Consider the following 25517-nt stretch of genomic DNA (forward strand, 5'->3'; position numbering starts at 1 on the left):
CATGGAGGTGATTTTAGAACTACTGGACCCAGTTATCACTCTTCTGTAACTTTGCCTTACTTGAAGACCACATTTGACCTTTCTTGGCTTCTGCCCATTGGCCGTTGATAAAGAAACAATGATGAGTCTTAAGACTTGACAATTATAGGCACTAGAGGTCTCATGCATTCACTCTAAGTTTAAAAACATTGAGAAAATTAACTTCCAGTATTTTGTGACTGTCGTTACCCTTCAGTGTTGAAGAGTGATCAAATTCATTGCCTATCTCAATCATGATCATACTCCTGCATCATTAGTCCATTACTAATAGTTTGCATACAATTAAAATGGTCCTTTTTACATACTACCTTTCCTCATTATGTCAGTCAGTCACTTCCATATTAAGATATGAATGACCTTATATGATTCATGTCAGTCAATGGTCTATTTATGAAAACATACCCTCAAGGATAAAGGCTCTTCTGAAGGAATATAAAACTATGTTCTGAAGTAAAATCACAGACAAATGGATGGAGGAGTGGCTGATGGAATTGAATTTAGCTAAACATGAGGTGCTGCATTTTGGAAAGGCAAAATCAGGGCAGGAATTATGCACTTAATGGTAAGGCCCTGGGAGTGTTGCTATACAAAGTGACCTTGGAGTGCACGGTTATAATTCCTTAAAAGCAGAGCCCCAAGTAGACAGTACAGTGAAGAGAGTGTTTGGTATGCTTGCCTTCATTGGTCAGTGTATTGAGAATAGGAGTTGGGAGGTAATGTTGCGGCTGTACAGGACGATTGGGTCGGCCACTTTTGGGATACCCCATGCAATTCCGGTCTCCCAGTTATAGGAAGGATGGTGTGAAACTTGGGGAGGTTCGGAGTAGATTTACAGGGATGTTGCTGGGGTTGGAGGATTTGAGGTATAGGGAGAAGCTGAAGAGGCTGGGGTGTTGGAGGCTGAGAGGTGACCTTCTAGAGGTTTATAAAATCATGACGGGCACAGATAGGGTGAATAGCCAAGATCTTTTTCCTGGGGTAGAGGAATCCAAAGCCAGAGGTAATATATGTTTAAGTTGAGAGTGGAAAGATTTAAAAGGGATCTAAGGGGCAACTTTTTCATGCAGACAGTGGTGCGTGTATGGAATAAGGAAGTGGTGGAGGCTGGTACAATTACAACATTTGAAAAGACATCTTAATGGGTACATGGATAGGAAGGGTTTAGAGGGATATGGGCCAAATGCGGCAAATGGGACTAGATTAATTGAGAATAATAATAGGATAATAATCTGGTCAGCATGGATGAGTTGAACTGAAGGCTCTGTTTCCATGCTGTACATCCCTATGGCTCTATGCCAAATTGGGTGCGTCACAAATAGAATTGAAAATCAAGATGTGACGGGAAAGGATGATTTTAAACAATTGCCATCTCCAATGAAAGATGTTTGAGATACCTCTGCTCCTAATGGCTGACAATTCCCCAGGACCAGATGGCAAGCATCCCAGGGACTGAAAGAAGCCACTTTGTAGAAATGATAACAATGCCTTGTTTTGATCATCAAAAACGGGGTGGCACAGTGGCCCAGTGGTTAGCACTTCTGCCTCACAGCACCAGGGACATGGGTTCAATTCCATCCTCAGGGAATTGTTTTGTGGAGTTTGTCCACTCTCCCGTGTCTGCGTGGGTTTCCTCTGGGTGCTCCAGTTTCCTCCCAGAGTCCAAAGATGTGCAGGCTAGGGTGGATTGGTCATGCTAAATTGCCCGTAGTGTTCAGGGGTGTGTAGATTAGGTGGGTTATAGGGGAATGGGTCTGGATGGGATGCTCCTATGGTCAGTGTGGACTTGTTGGGCCGAAGGGCCTGTTTCCACAATGTAGGGATTCTATGATTCTAAACTTCCTTAAATTGAGTCACAATGGATTAGGAAATGTAAAATGTAAAACCTTTATTCAAGAAAGAAGGGAGGCAGAAAGTAATGGACAATAGACCAGTTTCCCTAATATCTGTAACTTAAGGTGGTGGGCAGCCATCATTACTTAATGAGATATTTATCAAAACACAGCATGATCAGACAATGTTAACACATTTGATTTAAAGGAAATCTTAACTGTTCTGTTTGAATTACTTGACAAAATAATGAGCAAGGTGGTTAAAAGGGGGTCCATAGAAGTGGCATGCTTGAATTTCCAAAAAACATTTAAATTCCCACATCAAAGTTTGCTGCATAAGACAAGAACGCATATTATAGGGGAAAACATATAACAGGGATAAAGGATAATGGTTAGCTAATAGGAAGCAGAGAGTTGTCATCAATACAGAGTAGAGCTGGAGGAACACAGCAGGTCAGGCAGCATCAGAGGAGCAGGAGAGTTTATGTTTTGGATCAGGACTGATGGAATGTCATAGAGATCAGTGCTGGGTGCTCAACAATATATACATATCAATGATTTGGATAAGGTGATCAAATGTATGGATGTTATATTTGCTGATAGCAGCAAGAAAGATAGATAAGTTAGTTGCCGAGAGTCGTCACAGAATCTGCATAAGGGTATTAACAGCTGAAGCGAATGAACAAAAATTAGAGCTGGAGTATAAAGTAACCAAATGTGAACTTGTTCATTTTTGAAGGAAGTGTAGGAAAACATTATTGCTATTTCAGTAGAGAAAGATCGAAAAACTCAGTGACAGAAAGGGTTTTATGTGTCCTGTGAGGTACATAGTTAGTATGCAGGTACAGCAAGTGATCAAAAAGTAGATGGAATGGTGTTCATATCAAGGTAAATGGGATATAAAAGTAAAAATGCTTTACTGCAGCTGCACGAGGTGTTGGTGAGAGCATATCTGGAGCAGTTTGTACCATTTAATCGCTTATTTGTAATGAGACATGTGTACTTTGGATATTAACTTTGGACATGTCCATCATGGGCCTCCTGCACTGCCACAATGATGCCACCCGAAGGTTGCAGGAACAGCAACTCATATTCCGCCTGGGAACCCTGCAGCCATATGGTATCAATGTGGACTTCACCAGCTTCAAAATCTCCCCTTCCCCTACTGCATCCCAAAACCAGCCCAGTTCGTCCCCTCCCCCCACTGCACCACACAACTAGCCCAGCTCTTCCCCTCTACCCACTGCATCCCAAAACCAGTCCAACCTGTCTCTGCCTCCCTAACCGGTTCTTCCTCTCACCCATCCCTTTCTCCCACCCCAAGCCGCACTCCCATCTACCTACTAACCTCATCCCACCTCCTTGACCTGTCCGTCTTCCCTGGACTGACCTATCACCTCCCTACCTCCCCACCTATACTCTCTCCACCTAGCTTCTTTACTCTCCATCTTCGGTCCGCCTCCCCCTCTCTCCCTATTTATTCCAGTTCCCTCTCCCCATCCCCCTCTCTGATGAAGGGTCTAGGCCCGAAACGTCAGCTTTTGTGCTCCTGAGATGCTGCTTGGCCTGCTGTGTTCATCCAGCCTCACATTTTATTATCTTGGAATTCTCCAGCATCTGCAGTTCCCATTATCTCTGTACTTTGGATATAGTTCAGTGAGGATTCCTGAGGTGAAGGCTCATCTTATGAACAAATGTTGAGCAGGTTAGGCCCACATCCATTGAAATTTAGATCCTCAGAGATTCACAGAAATGTTTTGTTCAGATTTACCATTTGGACATTGCTGACTATGTCAATGTTTAACATTTCATAATTGCCTCAGGGGAAGTTAAGTGTTACTCACATTATAGGTGGGATGTGGCTGCACTGAAGAAGGTGTAGAGCAGATTTACCAGGATATTGCCCGGGCTGGACAGTTTTAGTTATGAAGTGGGATTAGACAGACTGGGGTTGTTTTCCTTGGAGCAGAGGAGATTGAGAGGGAGCAGGATTGAGATGTATAAAATTAAGAGGGTCAGAATCGGGGTAGACAGCAAGAAATATTTCCTGTTGATGAAGGGGTCAATGGCCGGGGCGTAGATTTAAGATAAGGGCAGTAGGTTTAGAGGGAATGTGAGAGAAAATCTTTTCATCCAGAGAGTGGTGGAAATGTGGAGCTCGCTGCCTGTAAAGGTGGTAGAGGGAAAGATCTACAAAACAGTGAAGAAGTATTTAGATAGGCTGTTGCAATACCAAGCTAAACAGGCAATGGGCCAAGTGCTCGGAAATGGGATTACAATACTTAGGTGGTTGTTTTGACCAGCATGGGCATGATGGACTGACTGTAGAATCCCCACAGTGTGGATGTAGGCCATTCAGCCCATCAAATCCACACCAACCCTCTGAAGAGCATCTCACGTCAACCTGCCTGATTGCTGCAACCCTGCACTTCCCATGGCCAATCCACCTAACCGTTGTAGCTTTGGACTGTGGGAGGAAACCGTAGCATTTGGAGGAACCCACAGATGCAGGGAGCATGTGCAAACTCCACAAAGAAAGTTGCCCGAGGGAGGAATTGAACCCGAGTCCCTGGTGCTGCAAGGCTGCAGCATTAACCACTGAGCCACCAATCCAGCCCATTGGGGTGGGGTCTGATGGGCCTTTATCTGCGCTGTATGTCTGTATGACTCTCTGAGTCTATGAGCATGATGCTGCTGCAGGTCTGGTGTCGTATACAGGCCAGACCAGGTAAGGAGGACAATTTCCTTCCTAAAAAGGCATTAGTGAGCTGGGTAAGATTTTGAATGTACAATATAGGAATGTAGCAGAAGTAGGACAGACAGCATCTTGAGACTACTGCACCATTCAATATGCTCATGATTAATCTGGGAGAGAGGCTGTTCAGCCCAGTGTGTCTACACTGGCTCTCTGAATGAACATTAGGATTAAGTGCAATTCTCCTGCCCTTCTTCCTTTACTGCCACGCATTGTTTCTGTTTAAATGATCATCCAATGTCCTCTTGAATGCCTCAATTGAACACACCTCAGTCACATTTCCAGACAATGCAACCCTGATCCCAGCTACACATTGTGCAAAAAGGCTTTGATTGCACATCCTATTTGCTTCTTTTTCAAATTATCTTATGCCTGCCCCTTCTCATCCCCCACCTATTCTGTCCTGCCCTCTCAGGTCCTTGAGAACATGTATCAAATTTTATTGAAGCATGTGAGATCCCAACAGAATGGGATGGGGTATATACCTCTTGTGCGGAGACCTAAACATGGGACAAAGTTTTGGAACAAGAGGTCTCCCTGCTAAAATGAGAGGAAAGTAAGTATTTTCAGTCAGTTGGTTGTTAGAGTTTGGAGGCTGTGTGTTTACATATTATCAGGTATGAGTTAGATGGTCTTTTGATAGACAAGGCACTAAAGGTTATGGGGGTGTAGAACCAAAAGTGTAAATGAGGCCACAACCAGATTAATCATGAGCATATTGAATGGTGCAGTAGTCTCAAGATGCTGTCTGTCCTACTTCTGCTACATTCCTATATTGTGACAATTTTGATCTTTCTCCTGATAAGATTGGGAACTCTGGGGTCCAAATTGGATCTCTCAAGATTGGGTACAGTTGAATTTTACAAGGTAAGGGTAGGGATAAGGAACAAAGGTAGTTCAGCAGGACTGGAAGCATGTCAGCAGAGATCAGATAGAACTGGGGGTCACACTATAGGAAGGATGATAAAACACTGTGCTGAATGTGCAAGATGTTTAAGAAAATGTTTTCAGGGATGAGAAACTTTCAGGGATTGGAGAAGTTAGGATTGTTTTCCTTGCAGAGGCGAAGGCTGAGTGCAGATTTGATGGAAATTTTTAAATCACGATCAATCCAGCAGAGTGGATAGGATCTAGAGCCAGAGGCTCAGTTTCAAAATGTTTTGCAGATACATGATGGGAAAATAATCGAGCATGAAATGGTTTGGATTTAGAATGCAGTGCCTGGAAAAATGATGGGAGCAGGTTCAATTGGGGCATTCAAAAAGGCATTGGATAGATACTTGAACTGAAACAATGTACGGGATTATCGGGATATCATGTTGAGGTTGTACAGGACATTGGTGAAGCATCTTCTGGAGTACTGTGTTCAGTTCTGGTCCCCCTGTTATGGGATGGTTATTATTAAGCTGGAGATGGTTCAGTAAAGATCTACTGGTATGTTGCTGGGAATGGAGGGTTTGTGTCATAAGGAGAGAGTGGATAGGCTGGGAATTTTTTCTCTCGAGCGGAAGAGGGAGACCTTGTCGAGGGTTATACAATCATGAGGGGTTTAGATAAAGTGAACAGTAGAGGTCTTTTCCCAAAGATGGGGGATTTCAAGAATTGGGGCCATATTTTTAAGGTAAGAAGAGAAAGATTTAAAAAAAGACTTGAGGGACAATTTTTTTTTTACACAGAGAGTGGCTCAAGTGTCAAATGACTTGCCAGAGGGAGTGCTGGATAAGGGTGCAGTCACCACATTTAAAAGACACTTGGACAGATTCATGAAGAAGAAGTGTCTGGAGGGATATGGACCAAGCACGGGCAGGTAGGATTTGTTTAGTTTCTGACTACGATCAGATGGATTGCATGGACTGTTTGGGCCGAAGGGTCTGTTTCCATGCTGTATGGCTGTATATTCAGAGAACCAGTGCAGACACGGTGGGCTAAATGTCACATTCTGCATGGTGACAATTAAATGATTCTGAATTGCTGAACAGTTTGATGAGGTTCTCTGCACTAGGTGATCTCAGGCGATTGCAGTGAATATTTTTCGCAAAGGGCTCCTAGTCTATTGTCCAGTTAAAGTGCACGTGTCTGGATGCTAATAAAATCATATAAAGATCTGGATTTTTCTTTTTGGTCTAAGATCAGGAGTACAAATTTGGGACATTTCTTGGCACTGTAAACCCAACCTGGGAAAAGTTGCCCTGGAAAATCAGATTTTTGTTACGAGCTGATAAGGTCCATGGGAGTTAGGCAAGAGAGCCTGGAATGAGAATGGAAGCTGTTAGATGCAAAACACTGAAAAACAAATAACATCCCTGCAGTCCTTGCCACTCACACTCCTTTCCCTACATGCACTCCTTATAACTGATCCTCACCGACTGATGCCATGTGACTCCATACATTCTAAGCTGTATTTCTTTGTTCAGTTACCATGGCCCCTTATAACCCCTATATGAACACAATGCCAACTCATGCCAACCCAAGCCATCCAGCCAGTACTCTTTGTCTTTACAGTGACATCCCAACTCACCCATCACCCACCACAGCAAACCTCAGGACCCAAGCAGTGAAAACATGAAGTAAACTTCAATGAGATAAAGTAACATGTGAATTACAGACCTCACCACATTGAAAAAGTGTCTTATTCAAAAATACCCATTTACCGGATTGATATTCTTTCAACTGAGTAAAATCCGATAACAACAAAAGTTCAATTCAAGTGCATAATCCCTAATCACAACAAACATTAGAATTCCCAGTTACATATCAAAGAGCCGATAACCACGTGTAGCTGTCAACCAAACCACGAAATGACAGGCACCATACTGAGCTAACGAATGGTTGTGAAATCTGTCAGGTCCCAGTATTGCAGTCATGGAACCTCAGTCTTATGTCAACAAACAGCATGAAATAACAGCAATCAATTTTTGAAATCTTCCAAACATGTTTTCAAAGCTTTAAAAGGTAGGAAGGTGGCTGTGCTTTTCCAGTATTTTTACATAATGGGAAACCCACATCTCTGCAAATTCCCTCACTGCACTACCTACAGCCATATAGAAGAGGAGAACAAGTATGATGCCTTTCTTGCAAAATTAGCCTGATGCCCCCTCGTGGCCTAGCTGTGTGCTATGTGATGAATATAGAAACAAGGACGCCATTCAGCCGACGAGAAACATGCAAAGAAGGGGGAAGCGTCACTGATGTTTTTATTATTGGTTGTAGCAGGGAATATTACTATCGACTGGAGATAATTTGATAGTTCTTAGACAGTGTAGTCAGTGATTCAGCATTGCAAGATCTGATGTAAGTATTTTAAGCAATAATATTAGTCATGTACTTAAATAGTTTGGAAACAGCACTGACTAAATGAGGAACAGTTGATACACTACCAGTGGCATTTTCTTGGAAAAGTGTCATCTTATATGAACAATTCAAGAACTCTGTGGCTAGTTTATCCACTGCCCTATGTTCTCCCAAAGTCAGGGCTCTGGCACAACCCATCAAAGTTGTTGTGTGTCATGTTTTCTCCTTGAATCAGTTCGGAACTGTTACTCTTAACTTGCGAAGGCTCTGAATCACGTTGATGCTTTTCCAGGAACAATCCCACAGTTCACTTGAAAGGAGAGCAGGGAGTCATCCTGTTACCCTTAACAGTGTTCCTGTCTCAACTCATGCAACTAAAGAGCAATTAGAATTCTAGAGTTCCTACAGTGAGAAAGCAGGCCATTCAGTCTATTAAGTCCACACTAAGCTTCCTAAAAGCATCTCATCTCCTTACCCCCTCCTTTCTCATGGCTAATCCACCTAGCTTGCACATTAGGGGCAATTTAGCATTTGCAATCCACCTAACCTGCTCATTTATGGATTGTGGGAGGAAAACAGAGCACCTAGAAGAGACTGACATAGATACAGGGAGAATGTGCAAAACTCCATCCAGACTGCTGGAATTGAACCTGGGTCCTTGGTGCAATGAGGCACCAGTGTGAACTGCTGAGCCACTGAGCCTCACTTAGCTTGCAGCTCCTCATTCTCTGCAGAATCTTGCTATGCTTATCAAAGGAGCCACAGTTATTAAGATATGAATGATGGCAGGAATTCAGAAGCAGTCATTGGTGAGGTATGGTCAGATACATAATGAGATGCTGCTCACCTCTTGTTCCTGAAAGTTTAATCAAGTCTTTGTTGTACGATGGGATGTTGTGAGAGTGAGATTTTGGGGTCCGTTCCACCACAGAGTGCATCACAGTCGGTCCTGCCTTGATTCTGACGTCACAAAACTGGAGTCCCTGGAGACTGAGGGGAGCAGGAATTTGAGTTACACAAGGATACTGAGGCCAGCTGCTGAATCTGGGTGCTAATCTGGCCTGCCGTGGAAATGGGAAGGCTCGCTGGTCGCCCCGGTTCGTTGCTCACTGAGCTGCCGCAGAGCTAACATGCATCACTTGACAATGTGAGAAGTAAGGATGAGGCAAGTGCAGAAAAGAATGACTTAGTCAGGGACACAGCATCAAAAAGTGCTAAAAACTGAGTCCACCAAGTGTCTTGTGGGATCTGCCAAGAAGCAGAACTGCAACATGATTAAATATGTTGGGTTGATATCAAGATTTGAGAGCTGAAGACAAATCGAAATGCAGATTGTGTTAATCTAACAGAGGAATGTGAGCATAACCGCTATGTTTTTCTTTGCCTAAATTAAACTTTGATAAGTATGTCGAGGCCTCGTGTGGGCGGGTGCAGCTGAGGGAAGGTCCTTCCCCTTGAGCTATAAGAATGAAGGAGTCTGACTTCCACCACATCATCAGCAGAAACCGAGGGATCGCTGTGGGAGGAGAGTCAGACTGCATACCCCACCATGAATCCTACACACAGCTCCATCTGCTGCAACTGTACACTGAAGGTGACTGTCTTTCTGTAGCCCTGTCTCAAACTTAGTGCATGTTGCGTAAAATCAACTCGTGGCAGCAGCTGTAATTTTGATAAATCTTGTGGTTTTGGTTGAAAGTCTTGATTTATTTTGGGGAGGTCTTCATTATTTTCTGTCTTATTTTCCAAAAAAAATGTTTGGCTTGAAGCAATGGGACATTTGACCAGAGACTTTAGTGCTCTCAGAGTGTCATTTCCGAAGTTCAGTTTGTACTGGATGTGGAGGATTGATCATAATAGCAACAAAAAAAATATGGAAAATAAACTTATAGTGGCTCATGGGAAGAGGGGAGGAACTGGGGCTGAAGGGAAACATAAGAGAGGAAACCTAAGGAAGAGAGTGAGAGAAAGAATACAGGAGGCCCGGGAAGAAGCAAAACAAAACTGTGCAAGAGAAGGAGAGAGGGAGAAAAAGGCAGCAGGAACATAAAGAATGGCAAAAAAGGCCAACTCTGGAAAGAAAATCAGAGCAGATAGACATCAACAGAGAAAGAGAGTGAGAAAGAGACATACATAGAAGGGGAGACATGAAGAGGGAGAAAAAAATGCAGGTAGAAACAAAAAAAAGAGAAATGTTGAATAGATTTTCTTCAAACTCATTCACATCGGGTCTTCCTAACCGATTATACTTATATTATTGGAAGTGGGAGGCATAGTGAGATTTATCTTGGCAAAGGTGCTGAGTGGCTGAGGACACAAAGCGAAAACTCTTTCTATCCATTTGACAGAAACTGTGTTAGGGTGTTTAATCGGTTAAATGTCTGTGTGCTAACTCTCTTACTAGTGGCAAGAGAAATATTTACAGCTGGTTTGGCAGGCAGTCCAGAAGCCAGCGAGTAAGAGAGCTTTCTGAAACTGTAACATATTGCTAGATTTATCGAAAGCAAACGGCTAAAGCAAATCCCAAAACTACAGAGAAACAAACAGCTCAGTTTGGGAGAAAGAAATGGACTGAATGGGCAAAACAAGTTCAAAATAGCTATTTGGAGAAACTATAACTATATCTGTTTCTATGCACAGTGAGTGTGAGGTCTGTCCATGTTACCTGTTTTGAAATTGTGTAAAGCCTGTACTATAGCCTCTGTATAATCTGGGAACAGTCTAAAAAGTCTCCAGAGAATCAGACTACAGTCATGGAGGTCTGTCTACAGTCTGTGTACAATTTGTGTTCAATCTGTATCTATACACAATCTGTAATCTGTCTATATTCTATGAACAATGTGTGAGCAGCCTGTATAAATACTGTCTGTGTACATTTGCTGCATGGACAGCCTGTGAATTGTCAATATACAGTTGTTATGGGTGTTATGTTTCGCCTGTCAAATATCTGCCCATGTGCAGTTTATGTACTGTTGTACCTTATAACTCTGTGTGTCTATTAAAACATAATTTTCCCCCCATGAATGTGTGTGTGTGCTACCCCACCCTGTGAAGGCGTGTGTACATATCCTGTAACAGTGTAGGTATATGACCTCCCTCTATGGCAGCGTGTACATTATCCCATGCTGCTTCTGTGCGCACACTATCCCATTCTATAATTGCATTTACACGATTGCACTTTGTGATGAAAAGCAGAAAGTGCTGGAGAAACTCAGCAGGTCTGACAGCAGCTGTGGAGAGAGAAAGCTGAGTTAAAGTTTCAAGCCCAGTGTGATTTCTCCAGACCCCACCCTGTTACTATGTGTAAGTTATCCTCCCTTCCATTGCCCCTCTCTGTGGCTATGTGTTCACCATCCTGCCCTGTGACTGTGCATATCTGTGTGCACATTAGCCCAGGGTGTAACTGTGTGTGCCTGTGTGTACCCCATTCCACTGTGTGACTGTTTGTACACCATGTCACTCTGTTAGGTGATCAGTGAAAGGTCATAATTAATGAACATTCCTGGACGTCAGGAGTGGATTTCCTAATGGAGAACATCCAAGCATGTTACAACATCTTACACTAGCCTGGAACATTATCAGGATTCCCCTGCTCGTGCTTATGAGCTCTGGGACGCTGTTGGGTGTTTGGAGTCCTGGCACAAGGGGCAGGGCGTGGGTGTGGGCAGCAGGGAGGGCGCTGAGATTAATGCCATCAACCTGACCACCGGCCTGGCTCGGGCTGATACATTGTCATCAAAACTTTGTAACATTAACCGTGCCGCTGTCCACCTGAGCTCTCCCAGCGGCTTTCTGTCATTTTTATTTCGGTGTAAGCTGGGTCCCTAGTTGCGTGGGCAGCCATATTACTGGCATCTATGAATGAAAGCTGATCATGGGCCGGGGGCTAACCTGAAAATGCTAAACGTTCGCTCTTTATTTCTGATCTATGCAGGTCCATGCACTGACTCACTTCTGGATGCTGTACCCTCTGCTGTGCCTCGTCGCTGTGTCGCAATGGGCAGCGGTTGCTGAGACTCTCTGCGGCTCAGAGCTGGTGGATACACTCCAGTTCGTATGTGGTGATCGGGGTTTTTATTTCAGTAAGTTTCTGGTTAACACCGTTTAACTGGGACGTGTGTCTTCAATTTCAACCCCGCCTTACATTTATTTAAATTAATGCATACACTTCTACAGACCACAGAAAAACATGCTAGAAAATATTTTTCCCACTTTGTGGGTTACTCATTTGGCTGCTAAATTGTCACTTTTGATATCTGCGCCTCTCAGGGCTTCCTATTTAAAGAAGATACCTTGGAAAAGTTAGCACAGTGGCTCAGTGGTTAGCACAGTGCCCTGGACCAGGGTTCGATTCCACCCTCAGGTGACTGTCTGAGTGGAGTTTGCACATTCTCCCCGTGTCTGCGTGGGTTTCCTCCAAGTGCTCCAGTTTCCTCCCACAGTCCAAAGATGTGCAGGCTAGGGTGGATTGGCCATGCTAAATTGCCCATACTGTGCAGGCTAGGCAAATTAACCATGGGAACCTAATTGAGGTATACAAGATAATGAGAGGCATAGATAGAGTTGATAGCCAGAGACTATTTCCCAGGGCAGAAATGGCTAGCACGAGGGGTCATAGTTTTAAGCTGGTTGGTGGAAAGTATAGAGGGGATGTCAGAGGCAGGTTCTTTACACAGAGAGTTGTGAGAGCATGGAATGCGTTGCCAGCAGCAGTTGTGGAAGCAAGGTCATTGGGGTCATTTAAGAGACTGCTGGACATGCATATGGTCACAGAAATTTGAGGGTGCATACATGAGGATCAATGGTCGGCACAACATTGTGGGCTGAAGGGCCTGTTCTGTGCTGTACTGTTCTATGTTCTATGTTCTATGAATTGTAGGGTTACAGGGATAGGATAGGGGGATGGATTAGGGTGGGATGATCTTTGAAGGGGTGGTATGGGCCAAATGGCACACTTCCACCCTGTATAGATTCTATAAGTCAAAACTTATAAAAACTGAAGAGAAAGTGCCATGAGTAGGCCATTCGGCCCCTCGAGCCTGCTCTGACAGTGAATATGATCATGACTGATCTGAGTCTGACCTCAGCTCCATATTCCTACCTACCCCTGATAATCACTGCTTCACTTGTTGATCAAACATTTATCTAACTCAACCTTGAATATATTTAATGACCCAGGGTCTAGCACTTTCTGGGTCAAGTATTTTAACCCTCTGAAAGAAGAAATTTCTCCTCATCCTCATCTTAAATTGAATGCTCCTTAGTCAGAAACTGTTCCCCCTAGTTCCAGACGAGGACAAGCATCTACTCAGTCAAAACCCCACAGAGTCTTAATTGTCTCATTAGGATCACCTCTCATTCTTCTGGGCTTCAATGAGTATTGTCCCAATCTTCTCAGCCTTTTGTCATAAGACAAATCCCATTCATCCCTGGAAAAAACAAGTACCTGTTCTCAAATTCTTAGGTCGTCCTTAAATAAGGAGATCAAAACCATATGCAGTACACAGGGGTGGCATCCTCAATGCCCTGTACGGACGTAGTAAGACCCATACTCCATAAGGCAAGAATCCATCTGCCTTCCTAATTAATTTTTCTCCATTGATTTAACTAATCCTAGTATTTTTGAATGGCCTTTAGATGTTCCTTGCAACTTACTTTTGTCAAACATGGCTCCAACACAGTCAATTCCTTCATCCAACTCACTGATTTTGTTTCTTCGCTCATTATCGTGGGTGACCCTAATTGCCTATGGAAACAACTGAGTGGTCTTGCTGGTCCATTCCAGAGGGCAGTGAAGAGTCAATCACATTGTTGTATATTTGGAATCTTCTGTAGGCCAGCAGGTTCCTTCCCCAGAGGGCTTTGGTGAATCAGATGGATTTTTGCAATAATCTTTTGATGGTCATCAATAGATTCTTTGTTTAAGATTTTCTTTTCTCTTGAATTCAAATTCTTTCAGGTCTGCAGGATATTAATCCAGACTCTGGATTACTAGTCCAGCAATAATACCACTAAACCATCACCATTCTCACGGACTACAAAGAGTTAAGTTTCCTGTGGCACCTCACTAGTTTCAGTTTGAGGTCCTGATCTATTTAATGATCTATTTATCCCAACTGCCTGTTGTCTGTTAGTCAGACAATCCTGTTTGCACAATTGGATATTACTCCCAACATGTGTACCTATATCCTGTGTGATAATGTGGCACCTTGTTGACTTCCAGATATGCAAATGATCCCCCTTTATCTGCCCGACTTGTTATACCTTCAAAGAACTCTAATAAATTTATCAAACATTTAATTTCACAAAACCATGTGGACTCTGCCTGATTGTATTGTCACGTTCTAAATGTCCCTATTATCACCTCCTTTGCATGCTAGGTGCAAGCATTCAGGTTATCAAGTCCAGAGTCCTTGTTAGCTTTACTCCCATTTACTTTCCCAATACTTTTTCTATAGTGATTGGAATTGTTTTAAGTCTCTCTCTCTTTTACATTGTTACATTTAGCTACTCATGAGATGTATTCTACATCTTTTACTGTGAAGACAGATACAAAATACCTGTCAACACTTGCAAAATTTCCTTTTTTTCAATATTAATTAAAAAGTCTCACTTTCTAAGAGTCCCACACTTACCTTAGCTACTCTCTTCTTTTAGTAGAAGGTTTTGTAGTCAGCTGCCAATCTAATATGGATTGAGTGAATCCCAAATGAAAGTCTACCCTTACTGAAATTATTTACATCAGGCTTTTCATATTCTCAAAAAACTTCACAGCAATGAAGTACTTTTGAAATATAGCAATTGTTGCAGTGCAAAAAACGTAATTCCAAATAGTGCAAAGCAAGACCCATCCAATAGCAATGCGATAATAGGCATTTAATCTCTCTTACAGACGGTCATTAATACTGACAAATACTGACCAGAACACTGGGAAAAAATATCTTCCATCCTCTTCCTTGAGTAATGCTTTAAGATCTTTTACATCCACTTGAGTCATCTGATGGGATCTTTGCTCAATGCTTCTTTCTGGCATTACAGCCCTCCTTCAGTACCATACTGGAATATCAGCCTCAAATTGGCGCTCAAGTCTGTCAAATTGACTTCCAACCTATGACCCTTTAACCTGGAGGTAAGAGAAATAGCCAATGCATTCATACCTTGGAAATACTCGCCTCAGCTAATCCACAAACATAGGAAATTTGGGCTAAGCCTGAACTATCAATGGATGCAATGACCCATGGTATTATCACTGGGCTGTTAACCAAGAGACCCAGGTAATGCTCTGGGGATCTGGGTTCAAATTCTGCAGTGGCAGATGGTGGAATCGGAATTTAATAAAGTTCTGGAATTAAGAATCTAATGATGACCATGTCGAAGAAACTGGTTTACTAATGCCCTTCAGGGAAGGAAACTGTCATCCTTACCTGGTCTGGCCAACACATGACTCCAAACTCACAGCAATGTGGTTGACTCCTAACTGGAATAGTTAGGGATAGGCAATATATGGTGGCCTGGCCAGTAACAACCCGTGATGGACTGAATGAGCAATACCCAGCTCAGCCTATGCTGTGATACCCTCCCAAGGCTCAGATCATACTCACTCCAGCTTCACTTACTGTCAGCTGGGATCACAATATTGACTGTCAGAAATCTGAAACCCAACTAGAAAGTTCAAGTAACTTCCAAGAGGCCAATGATGGCGATTTTGATCAGGGCTCAATGTCCGTGGGAATTGGGATGGAATTGCAGCTTCTGTGATTGGTCAGGAAGTGTAGAAAGTGTCGACTGCTATCCACGATGCACACTGACCAGTCAGTAGTGCGCAGAATGGACAGCCAGCAAAAGTTCAGAGTTGGCCTCCCCTCAGTGGGTTCAAATCCATATCTTGTACATCTGATTGAATGGCAGAACAGACTCAGATGGGAAGTGGCCCTTGTGTCTTTGTGAAGCTCTGAACAACGATTGTCACTGCAGTGACAAAAAAAACCAAACTGGGTCACTAATGCCTTCCCAGTAAACCGATTCGAGAGTCGCTATGCTCTCTAATCAGACTCTGTATGCTTGACATCAATGCCTTACGAAATGGCCCAGGAAATGGTTTTGTTGATGAATGAATTGCTTAGTGGCAGAGCATATGTTCAGTAGCACTTACAGCATTGGATCTGACATCCCAATATTAGAAGATCACACTGCGTGTGATGTATTCTGATTTGCTGTACACGCTCTGTATTCCCAGGTGCTTTAGTTAATCTGCTAACTTCTCTGGGAGCTGTACTTCTGAGGCATATTTGTGTTGTGGGTTTCTAAGCAATGATTAGGTCATAAGAAGCACTGGGTCCTCTCCTCAATGAGTTAGTGGAATGCTTCACCCAGTCTGAAATTTTCCCAACTACTGTCAATGAGCTATCTGTAAATGAACAATATGTTAGGATCCGAAAGTCTCTTGCTCCACAGATATCCCAAGCACACAGGAGTCAGCGCAGTTATTGATTCAGGACCAGGGCCTCCTGCTTCCTTCCCACAAGGATACTCTACATGGAATTGTACGCAGCATGGAAGCACTTTAAAGCAGATGCTGGGCTCAAAGCCAGATTCAAAATACATTGCACCTCCTTTTGTGTCTAATTCAGCCCAGTGTATGTAAAGATCATGTGACACACGACTTGAATTCATTCAAAACAGCCGACATCAAAATAAAACTGAAATGTCAGCACTGACTAATGGAAGTAGGAAGATCAAGTAGGCTAAGTGCCATTATTGGGACTTTCCATTTCGTGTATTGAACAGCTCAGAAACATCACTGATCCTTCTCAACTCAGCTCTTCCTATCAGGCTTCATCCTTTAGTACTGATTAATCTCTGTTGCTATCTGTATGATGGGATATATCCTGGGTCAACGAAAGAATATAAATCAATTTACTTTTACACACCTACTCGGCACACCACCCACAATTCTGGAATATTGAGGACATCATCAGTACTGCTTCCGCCTCTCGGAATTGGAGAAATTTACCTATTTCACCTCCAATTTTCACTCCACCCTCACTTTCACCTGGTCTATCTCTGACTCCTCCTTTCCCTTCCTTGACATCTCAGTTTTCATGACTGGGGATAGGCTAGTCACCAATATCCATTATAAACCCACCAAATTCCACAGTCACCTTTACTGTATATCCACACACCCTGCTTCCTGTAAAGACTCTATTCCATTCTCCCATTTCCTCCACCTCCGTAGCATCTGTTCTGAAGCCAGCTTTGACATAGGGGCCTTCAGAATGCCCACCTTCTTTCTCAACCAAGGATTCTCCACCACTGTGGTTGACAGGGTCCTTAACCGTGAATGGCTTTTCTCCCGCATTTCGGCCTTCACGCCCTGCCTCTTCCCTAACACAACAGGTCCTTACCTACCATCCCACCAGTATCCATATCCAAAGGGTCATCAGCTGACATTTCCACCACCTCCAGCAGGCACAGATTCTCCTCCCCTCCCTTCGTAGCCTTCTGCAGGGACTGTTCCATCCAGATAGTCTGGTCCACTCCTCCTTTACTGCCAATACCACCCCCTCCCCCCCGACCCACAGTCCCATTAGATCATCCTCTGCAAACACAGAAGGTGTAACAGCTGTCCATTTACGTCCTCTCTCCTCACTATCTAAGGCCCAGCTATAGCTTCCAGGTGAAGCAGTGACTTACCCGTACTTCACTAAATCTAGTCTCCTGTGTTTGCTGCTAACATTGTGGTCTCCTCTACATTGGGGAGGCGAAGCATAGACTGGGTGAGTTCTTTGCAGAGCACCTACATCTGCCAGGAAAACTGACCCTGAGCTTTCAGTTGCCTGCCACTTCAACACACCATTATGTTCCCTGGCCAACATCTCTGTCTCAGGCTTGCTGCAGTGCTCTGGAACAGCTCGGCGCAAGCTGGTAGAACAGCTCTCTAAATTATGATTTGTACTAGATCAGAATTTCTTCCAATAATATACAGTCTTTACTTCTTTGTGTCCTTTTGACCAACAGCGCAATATCACAGTGCTTCAGTTCTCCAGCAGCTTATAGTCAGAGAAGATCATGGTCATAGCATCTACAATTTCCTCTCACTTGCTCCCATTATCAGTCTTGAATACATTTCATCTAAGCCTAGTGACTTATCTACTTGCAAACTAAATATCTCCTATGTTTATTATATCCAATATTTCACCCTCCTCTTCAACAAAAAGGTCTGATTTAATTACTTGTTTGTGAAAACAAATGCAAAGTAGTTGTATGTTCACAACTTCTGCCTTTTTCTGGCCCTAACCCTTCCTTAGCTATCTTCTTGCATTTATGTATCTATAAAGAAAAAAGAATCAGTTTTCCTTGATCTTAATTGCCAAAACTTTTCTCTTGTTATTTTTCAGAAATCCCTCTATCTCCTTAAATCATTCCCAATGCTAAGATACTCACCTTTCTTCAAGTAGCTATTCCCAGTCTATTTTGAGTGAAATAACTCCACAGAGGCAGGTATCCCATCACCAAATCACCCTTTATTTATACATGAATTGCCTAGTAGTGGCTCATCCAGAGCCAGGCACCAGTGTGCCAGAACCTCTGACACTACCATTTATATCTATCAGCCAGGGCTCCCTCATTGGACCAGATTAGCAGCCGCAATCAGGGAACTCATATTCTATCAGAGATAATAGGAACTGCAGATGCTGGAGAATCTGAGATAACAAGGTGTGGAGCTGGATGAACACAGCAGGCCAAGTAGCATCTTAGGAGTAGGAAAGCTGACGTTTTGGGCCTAGACCCTTCATCAGAAAGGTGACGAATGGTCTAGGCCCAAAACGTCAGCTTTCCTGCCCCTCTGATGCTGCTTGGCCTGCTATGTTCCTCCAGCTCTACACCTTGTTAACTCAGATTCCATGCAATCCAGCTGGCTGACCTTATTGCAATCAATACATTTACTTTTCCTTCTTGATCTGTGTTTATCTGTTTTGATAAGTGGTCTGATTCTAACTGAATTACAATCATAATTAATCAATCGAATTGTTACCAAATTTGATCACAGTTGACCTCCGGTTTCATTAGTGCTAAATTTCCTCACTGCCTCAGTCCTGGTATTATTGCTACATGCGCCAGTAACATGGATCAGGATGGCCTGGTTCTGTAATCACTTGAAATTGACTGATTTTTAAAAATGCATTCATTCAACAGATGAGTGTATCACTCACTAGGCAGCAATTAGTGCCCGTCCCTAGTTGCCCAGAGGGCAGTTTAGAGTCAAACACATTGCTGTGGGTCTGGAGTTACCGGGCCAGGTAAGGGTGGCAGTTCCCTTCCCTAAAGGACAACAGTGAATCCCATGGGCTTTTCCGATAATCAATGACAGATTTATCATTAGACCCTTAATTCCAAATTTTTTTTTGTTGAATTCAAATTCCACCATCTGCCGCACTGGGATTCAAATCTGGAACTCCAGAACAGTAGCAGGATCTCTGGGTTAACAGTCCAGCAAAAATACCACTAGGCCTTCCACAATGATTGAGAAGTTCTGACATTGATCGAGTAGGCTACAGCAACTATGATACTAAGACATTGGGAACTGGCTGGCAAGGATTTTGCGTTAACTCAGCGCAACTCAAAATGGTCAAAGAGTAGTTTTGTGAGGAAAACCTGCGATGTTATACAGATGTTACAATAACTGTAACCTTCTCCTCTCCAGGTAAAAGCTCTTCATATATAAAATACAAGTACAGCATAAAGAGACAGAGTAAAGGCATTGTGGAAGAATGCTGCTTTCGGAGTTGTGACCTGCAGTTATTGGAATCATACTGCGCCACTCCCCGGACTTCGCGATCTGTGCCACCTTTAACCACTGTCAAGCCCCAGGTGAGGAGACCAGTTTCCATGAGGAGGCGCCGCTCCCTTAGTGAAGCCAAGTGCTGAGATTTATAGCCAATGGTTAAATAGGTGCTCAAATAGGCACAAAGCCTATTATTACGGGTCCAAGGCTTCCTCTGAGTAGAAAAGGTGGGTGATGATGGTGCTGATGCAGAGAAGGCCCTGGGATTGCCTAGTGACCGAGCAGAGAGACTCATGGGAGAGGATGATGCTCGAATAGAGAGGTTCCTGGGGAAGGAATGGTGATCGAGGAACAAGGCTCCTGGGAGGATCTCTTGGGAATTTTGGCCACCTGCACAGTTGGACATGGCAGGGAGTTAATCCCGCTCCCTTTGCTCATGTTTGTCAGCTTGTGATTTCTATTTACTTTACTGAAGGGAGAAGTATGTGCATTTTGTGTCACTAATTGCTAACCTCTGTTGTTATCGACACGGTTGCTGACAATGTTGCCACCACCAGTTGCACAATTAGCCGAAAAGGCAGTTTGTTATAATTGCAGGGTTTGTCAAGGGTAAATAACGGTGCCATTTGTCTGCCACTGGAGTCATAGATAGGCCCAGACTAGCTGGGTAACTAACTATGGTAGCGGTTAGCTGAGATGCACTGACTGGGGATTGGGTGAGTATGAATGGGAAGGGAGTGGATGAGGTGAGTATAGATGGGCGTTAAGTTGGACGAGTGCTCAAGAGGAAAGGATTGGGATAGCAAAGATGTACATCTCTGACGGCATTTTATAAACTCTTCCACATTTACATTTCTACCTGTCAGGATGAGGCACTGGGTCCATTTTCACACAACGGGGGCAAGATGCAAATGAATAGCTTTGATTTATTGCAGAAGTAACAAAGACATGAGGGATAAAACGTTAAGAAGGAATGCTAATTGAGTGAAATAAAGAAAGTTTGGCCCACTCACCTGTGCTGCAAGTGCAAAATATTATTCCTGGAGATTATATCACATGATTGCCTGCTTCTGGATGTCCTGCTAACATTTGCCATGCACTAGCTACCTGACGTATCCATTCCCATGACATCTGCATGAACTAACAAAACGGATAATGACGACACCTTTTTGAAATGAATATGTTAAAAGAAACTAAAAAACAAATAGTGGCCCTGTGAATTTGTTTCTAATGCAATGGATATCGATGGAAGGTCTCTCCCTACCTTTTGTCAAATGATCAATAAACTCTAAGGACTGCAGGTTTAGCAGTGAGTGTGAAACCAGAAATGTTTTGTTGTGATTCTAAACCAACTGTATAAGTAGAATTTGTTCATCTGTTTACAGTCCAGATTATAACACTGAAACCGTGCAGTCATTCAACTGATGTAACCTGAAGTTTGAACTCCATATAAACCTCCTCCTCCTGCACTCATCACCTATTTCCACATTGCCCCACATTTCTGCTCCCCTCCTCTTGCTTCAGACCTTCCTGTGAATTCACCATTGATTGGGGCATTGAAACTCCTTGTAGAGAAGTTCCCCCTACACTCTTTTAGTTGATGGGTTAGTCACTATCCACGCCCACTGATTCCAAACTTGCTTACAAATGAGACGTTTCTCCATGTCCAGCTTTTCAAAACTTTTCTTAAGGTTTAAGGCCTCTATCAGATTTCATTTTGGTCTTTTTAACATAAGAACATAAGAACTAGGAGCAGGAGTGGGCCATCTGGCTCCTCGAGCCTGCCCTGCCATTTAATAAGATCATGGCTGATCTTTTTGAGACTCAGCTCCACTTACCTGCCCGCTCACCATAATCCTTAATTCCTTTACTGTTCAAAAATCTATCTACACTTTAAAAAACATTCAACAAAGTAACCTTCAACTGCTTCACTGATCAGGCAATGCCACAGATTCACAACCCTTTGGGTGAAGAAGTTCTTCCTCAACTCAGTCCAAAATCTGCTTCCCTTTATTTTGAGGTTATGCCCCTAGCTCTAGTTTCACCTGCAAGTGGAAACAACCTCCCTGCTTCTGTCTTGTCTATTCCCTTCATAATTTTACATGTTCCTATAAAATTCCCCTCATTCTTATAAATTCCAGTGAGTATAGTCCTGGTCTACACAATCTACTCAATCTTTCCTCATAAGCCAACCCTCTCAACTGTGGAATCAACTTACTGAACCTTCTCTGTACCTCATAAAAACCAAAAGAAATGTGGACGCTGTAAATCAGGAACAAAAACAGAAGTTGCTGGAAAAGCTCAGCAGACCTGGCAGCATCAGTGAAGAAAATACCAGAGCTCTGTTAGCTCTGGCTTTTTTTCTTCACAGATGCAGCCAGACCTGCTGAGCTTTTCCAGCAACTTCTGTTTTTAATCCTCTGTACCTCCTCCAGTGCCAGTATGTCTGTTATTAAGTAAGGGGACCAATTTTATTTATTCGATAAACATAATGTGGTTCCTGGAAATCTTAAATAATAAAAGGACGTGTTGGAGAAACCCAGGCATTTGTGGAGAGAGAAACAGGGTTAATGTTTTAAAGAGTCAGTTGGAGTGGGAAGGTTAGCTCTGTTTCTCACTTCACAGACCTGCTGAGTTTCTCCAGCACTTTTTCTGCCATTGCAACTCATGGTCTTGCCATTCCTGGAGAATTGAATTCCAATTTGTTTCCTGATCATTGTATCCTCTCAATTCTGAATGTCACTGTAAAATCTACCCCGTACATCCTCTCGTGAAAGAACGGGTGATGTTCTTCTTTTGTGTCAGGTCAGCTTGTTTAAAAGAGTTAAGCTGTTGGGAGAGGACTCTGTCAGGATATCCGTATGAGTTCCTGACTCCACAGCCTCCACTAATGCAACCTTACCTCTCACCAGGTAACTGTTCTTCAAACAACTTCCTGATAGCATTTTGTTTTGTTTCAGGATGAAAATTTAAAGAACACATCTAAAGGGATGTCCAAGTCTGCCAAATGGATTTCCAAATTACTGGGGCATAAAACAATGGCAGAAAGCAGACCCTCAGTGAGAAGCCAACATGAAATACAGGATGCGAGTCCACCCCAGAGTCAAACACCTTTGATGGTGCTGTTGAGCAAGTTGCCTAAGAAAGCTCCAGAACTTCAGATAACAAACTCGCGATAGTACTAAGGAAGGAGAGAAGGCAGGATGCACTAGATTCCACTGCCTTTGCTTTTCAATGTTACTGTGAATTCAACACCAGTGTTGAAACCTGGAATGGAGAATGGAGTTGGAATGAACCAATGCCTTTTCTTTCATTGAAACATTTTGCTCTTCGCTTTATCTCAAGCCAAGCTGACCTGTTTCCCCATTCTCTTCACCCACCACTTGCGCCCCACAACCTCACATTCCCAACATCCAGCCTAAGTTGGATATTGGATTTACTCACCTCGAAAAAAATACCCGTCATAAATTCTACAATGCAAGGGGCAGAGAGATTCCAAACTGTTCACTCTCAAATTGCCCTCGGCCCAGTAACTACACTATTCTTTATGGGCTCTTTATTTAAAGAACATTGAAGAAATTTGGACCAAATTTAATATGATGTATCACACATGAGCTCACAGAGAATCTCAAACCTGAGCACATGAGGATAGTGTCAGTACAAACACCAACAAGGACCAAGCAGGAAGAGAACAGCATCAAGGAACAAGAGCTTGCCCCTGGCCATCTTGTGTTATGACCAGTGGGGTCGAGCAGAGACAGTTGGTTAATGAAGATGGACTGGAATGGTAGAGTGCTGTGAGGAGGTGTTGGGTGGGGGCTGAGAGGATGTGAAATCCTTCTCCCATTTTCTGGACAGTTCTAGTGATTAAATGATGATTATTCAAGAGGCTGGTGTGAATACATTTGCAATGGGCACCATTCTCCAGACCTACCAGTCTGTCCAAGTCAGGAGCAAACTGAAATTGAAAGATGTGCTCACATTGGACAGTTCTGCAAAGCCTATTAAATGCACCTTATTTAATGTTGACAGTTCTGAAAACATCACCTGCCATTGGTTGATGTCAGCAGGTGGTATTGATGTTGATTGTGTGTATAAATATCAAACTTCCTGCTCATGTATTTAATGCCTATTGAATTATTTGTATGTATCCCATTGTAATTCCTCCAGTATTATGTACCAGCATTACACTTCAGTATTACACTACTACATTATGTTTAAGCATGACATTACTATAATACATTAATGTCATGTTACACTGCATTATGTCACTCTCCCACTCATCCTCGGTACTCCAGATGGGAACTTTACAATCCAGAACATTTTCTAAGATGAATGCCATTAGTCCATGATTGCTTGGGCATAACCATCGATGATATCATGGGATTGAGGTTCCAATGTGTTTTTAATGAGATCAATCCACTTGACAAACCACTGCTTTCCTTGACACCAGTGCTCCCTGGCACTATCTCAGGCTGAATCAGTTCAGAGCCTCAGCACCTCTTTCGCCGTGAACTCTGGCCCCATATTCATGCCAACGCCAAGACGTTCATCTCTGTAATACCACCTCGGCTTTGCTGCAGTCTCAGTCTCAGTTCCATCAGCTGCTGAAACTCTCTTCCCTGTTTTTTGTGGCAGCCACAATTGCCTGGTCCCAAATCTCTGAAACTCCCTCCCTAAACCTTTATGTCTCTCTCACACACTCTTTCCTCCATTTTGACTCACTTTGAAATCTACCTCTTTGGTCAGGTTTTTGCTCACGTTTTTTCTATCTTTTTAGAGCGCAACTATAATTCGTGCTCCTGTGAAACAAATGGGACATTTCATGAGGTTTGAGATGATATATGAAAGCATTCTGTCATGAGAACATTGATAAAAATGTCATAATATGCACTCGGGAAATTGACCCTGACTGGGTCAGACATTTTTCCAATAGCACCTTTGACGATCATTTCATCATCATAAAGTGTCAGGAGGACAAGGATTTTGTTGCTTGCTTTGAGTACAGATTGCCTAGAAATTATGACCCAGAAAAAATTACCTTGGCCCAATGCGTCATTTCTTGCCACTCTGCGTCAATATGGAGTTCTAGTTGCATTTAGTGGCCTATGTCCTGCCCGTCTTCTTATGTGTCACCTACCCAACAATTGAATGGGTCCATTCTCATTAATAAGGTGGGAATGCTACCACCTGTAAAGAACAAGGGAGCTGATAGCTTCAAAATATTTCTGTGATTTCACTGGGAGTAAAGAATGAGGAGAATCTTCCTGCCTTTTCACAATGTCGCAAGCATAAAGCAACCGTTGAAAATGTTCTGTTGCTTTGTGATGGCCTTTGAGTTTGTGATGAATGAGTTTGTCATATTCTACTGTGATTTATTTATAATTCTGTACGCTTTTTGTGAAATCGATGCATTGTACATCAGCAGCATTCTGGAACTGATTTCAAATTTTTACTGGACAGAAAATAAATCTCTACAGCATTTAACAAAAGAGAGAAATGATGTGTTGCCAACCTAATTGGATAAGCAAACACTGCCTTTGCGTTATTTTGGAGGCAGGAATTTTGCATCATAATATCTCTGTGGAAATTATGTTATTTTTAGCTGCACTTCTGCAGTGCCAGGTACAGCCTGCAGCAACTAACTGATATAGATCAGGAAGAACCCTGCTTCATTCCAAGTAAGGCCATAAAATAAAGGAACCGAGGCAAGACATTCAGCCTTTTAAGCCTCTTCTGTCATTCAATGAGATCATGATTGATCTGACAGTCCTCAACTCCACTTTCCTGCCTTTTCCCATAACCCGTGTTCCCCTTC

At 43.0% G+C, this 25517-nt stretch overlaps 1 protein-coding gene across 1 annotated transcript; it reads left to right on the forward strand.

The window, feature by feature from the left end:
• Window positions 1-9419: 9419 nt before the first annotated feature.
• Window positions 9420-25170, forward strand: LOC125462824 (insulin-like growth factor I). Its single transcript, XM_048553239.1, has 4 exons — window positions 9420-9508; window positions 11849-11996; window positions 19619-19785; window positions 22660-25170. Exons 1-4 carry the CDS (start codon window positions 9464-9466, stop codon window positions 22876-22878), a joined length of 579 nt encoding a protein of 192 aa, XP_048409196.1. The 5' UTR covers window positions 9420-9463; the 3' UTR covers window positions 22879-25170.
• The last annotated feature ends 347 nt before the right edge of the window (window positions 25171-25517 follow it).

This window comes from Stegostoma tigrinum, chromosome 21, assembly GCF_030684315.1.
Source record: "Stegostoma tigrinum isolate sSteTig4 chromosome 21, sSteTig4.hap1, whole genome shotgun sequence".
NCBI classification, from domain to species: domain Eukaryota; kingdom Metazoa; phylum Chordata; class Chondrichthyes; order Orectolobiformes; family Stegostomatidae; genus Stegostoma; species Stegostoma tigrinum.

Excerpts from the sequence above, each read along its gene's own strand:
- LOC125462824 (XM_048553239.1), top strand. The coding sequence starts at position 9,464 with ATGAATCCTACACACAGCTCCATCTGCTGCAACTGTACACTGAAG. Across the intron at positions 11,997-19,618 it reads TGATCGGGGTTTTTATTTCA|GTAAAAGCTCTTCATATATA; the intron begins GTAAGTTTCTGG and ends TCTCCTCTCCAG. Across the intron at positions 19,786-22,659 it reads TAACCACTGTCAAGCCCCAG|GATGAAAATTTAAAGAACAC; the intron begins GTGAGGAGACCA and ends GTTTTGTTTCAG.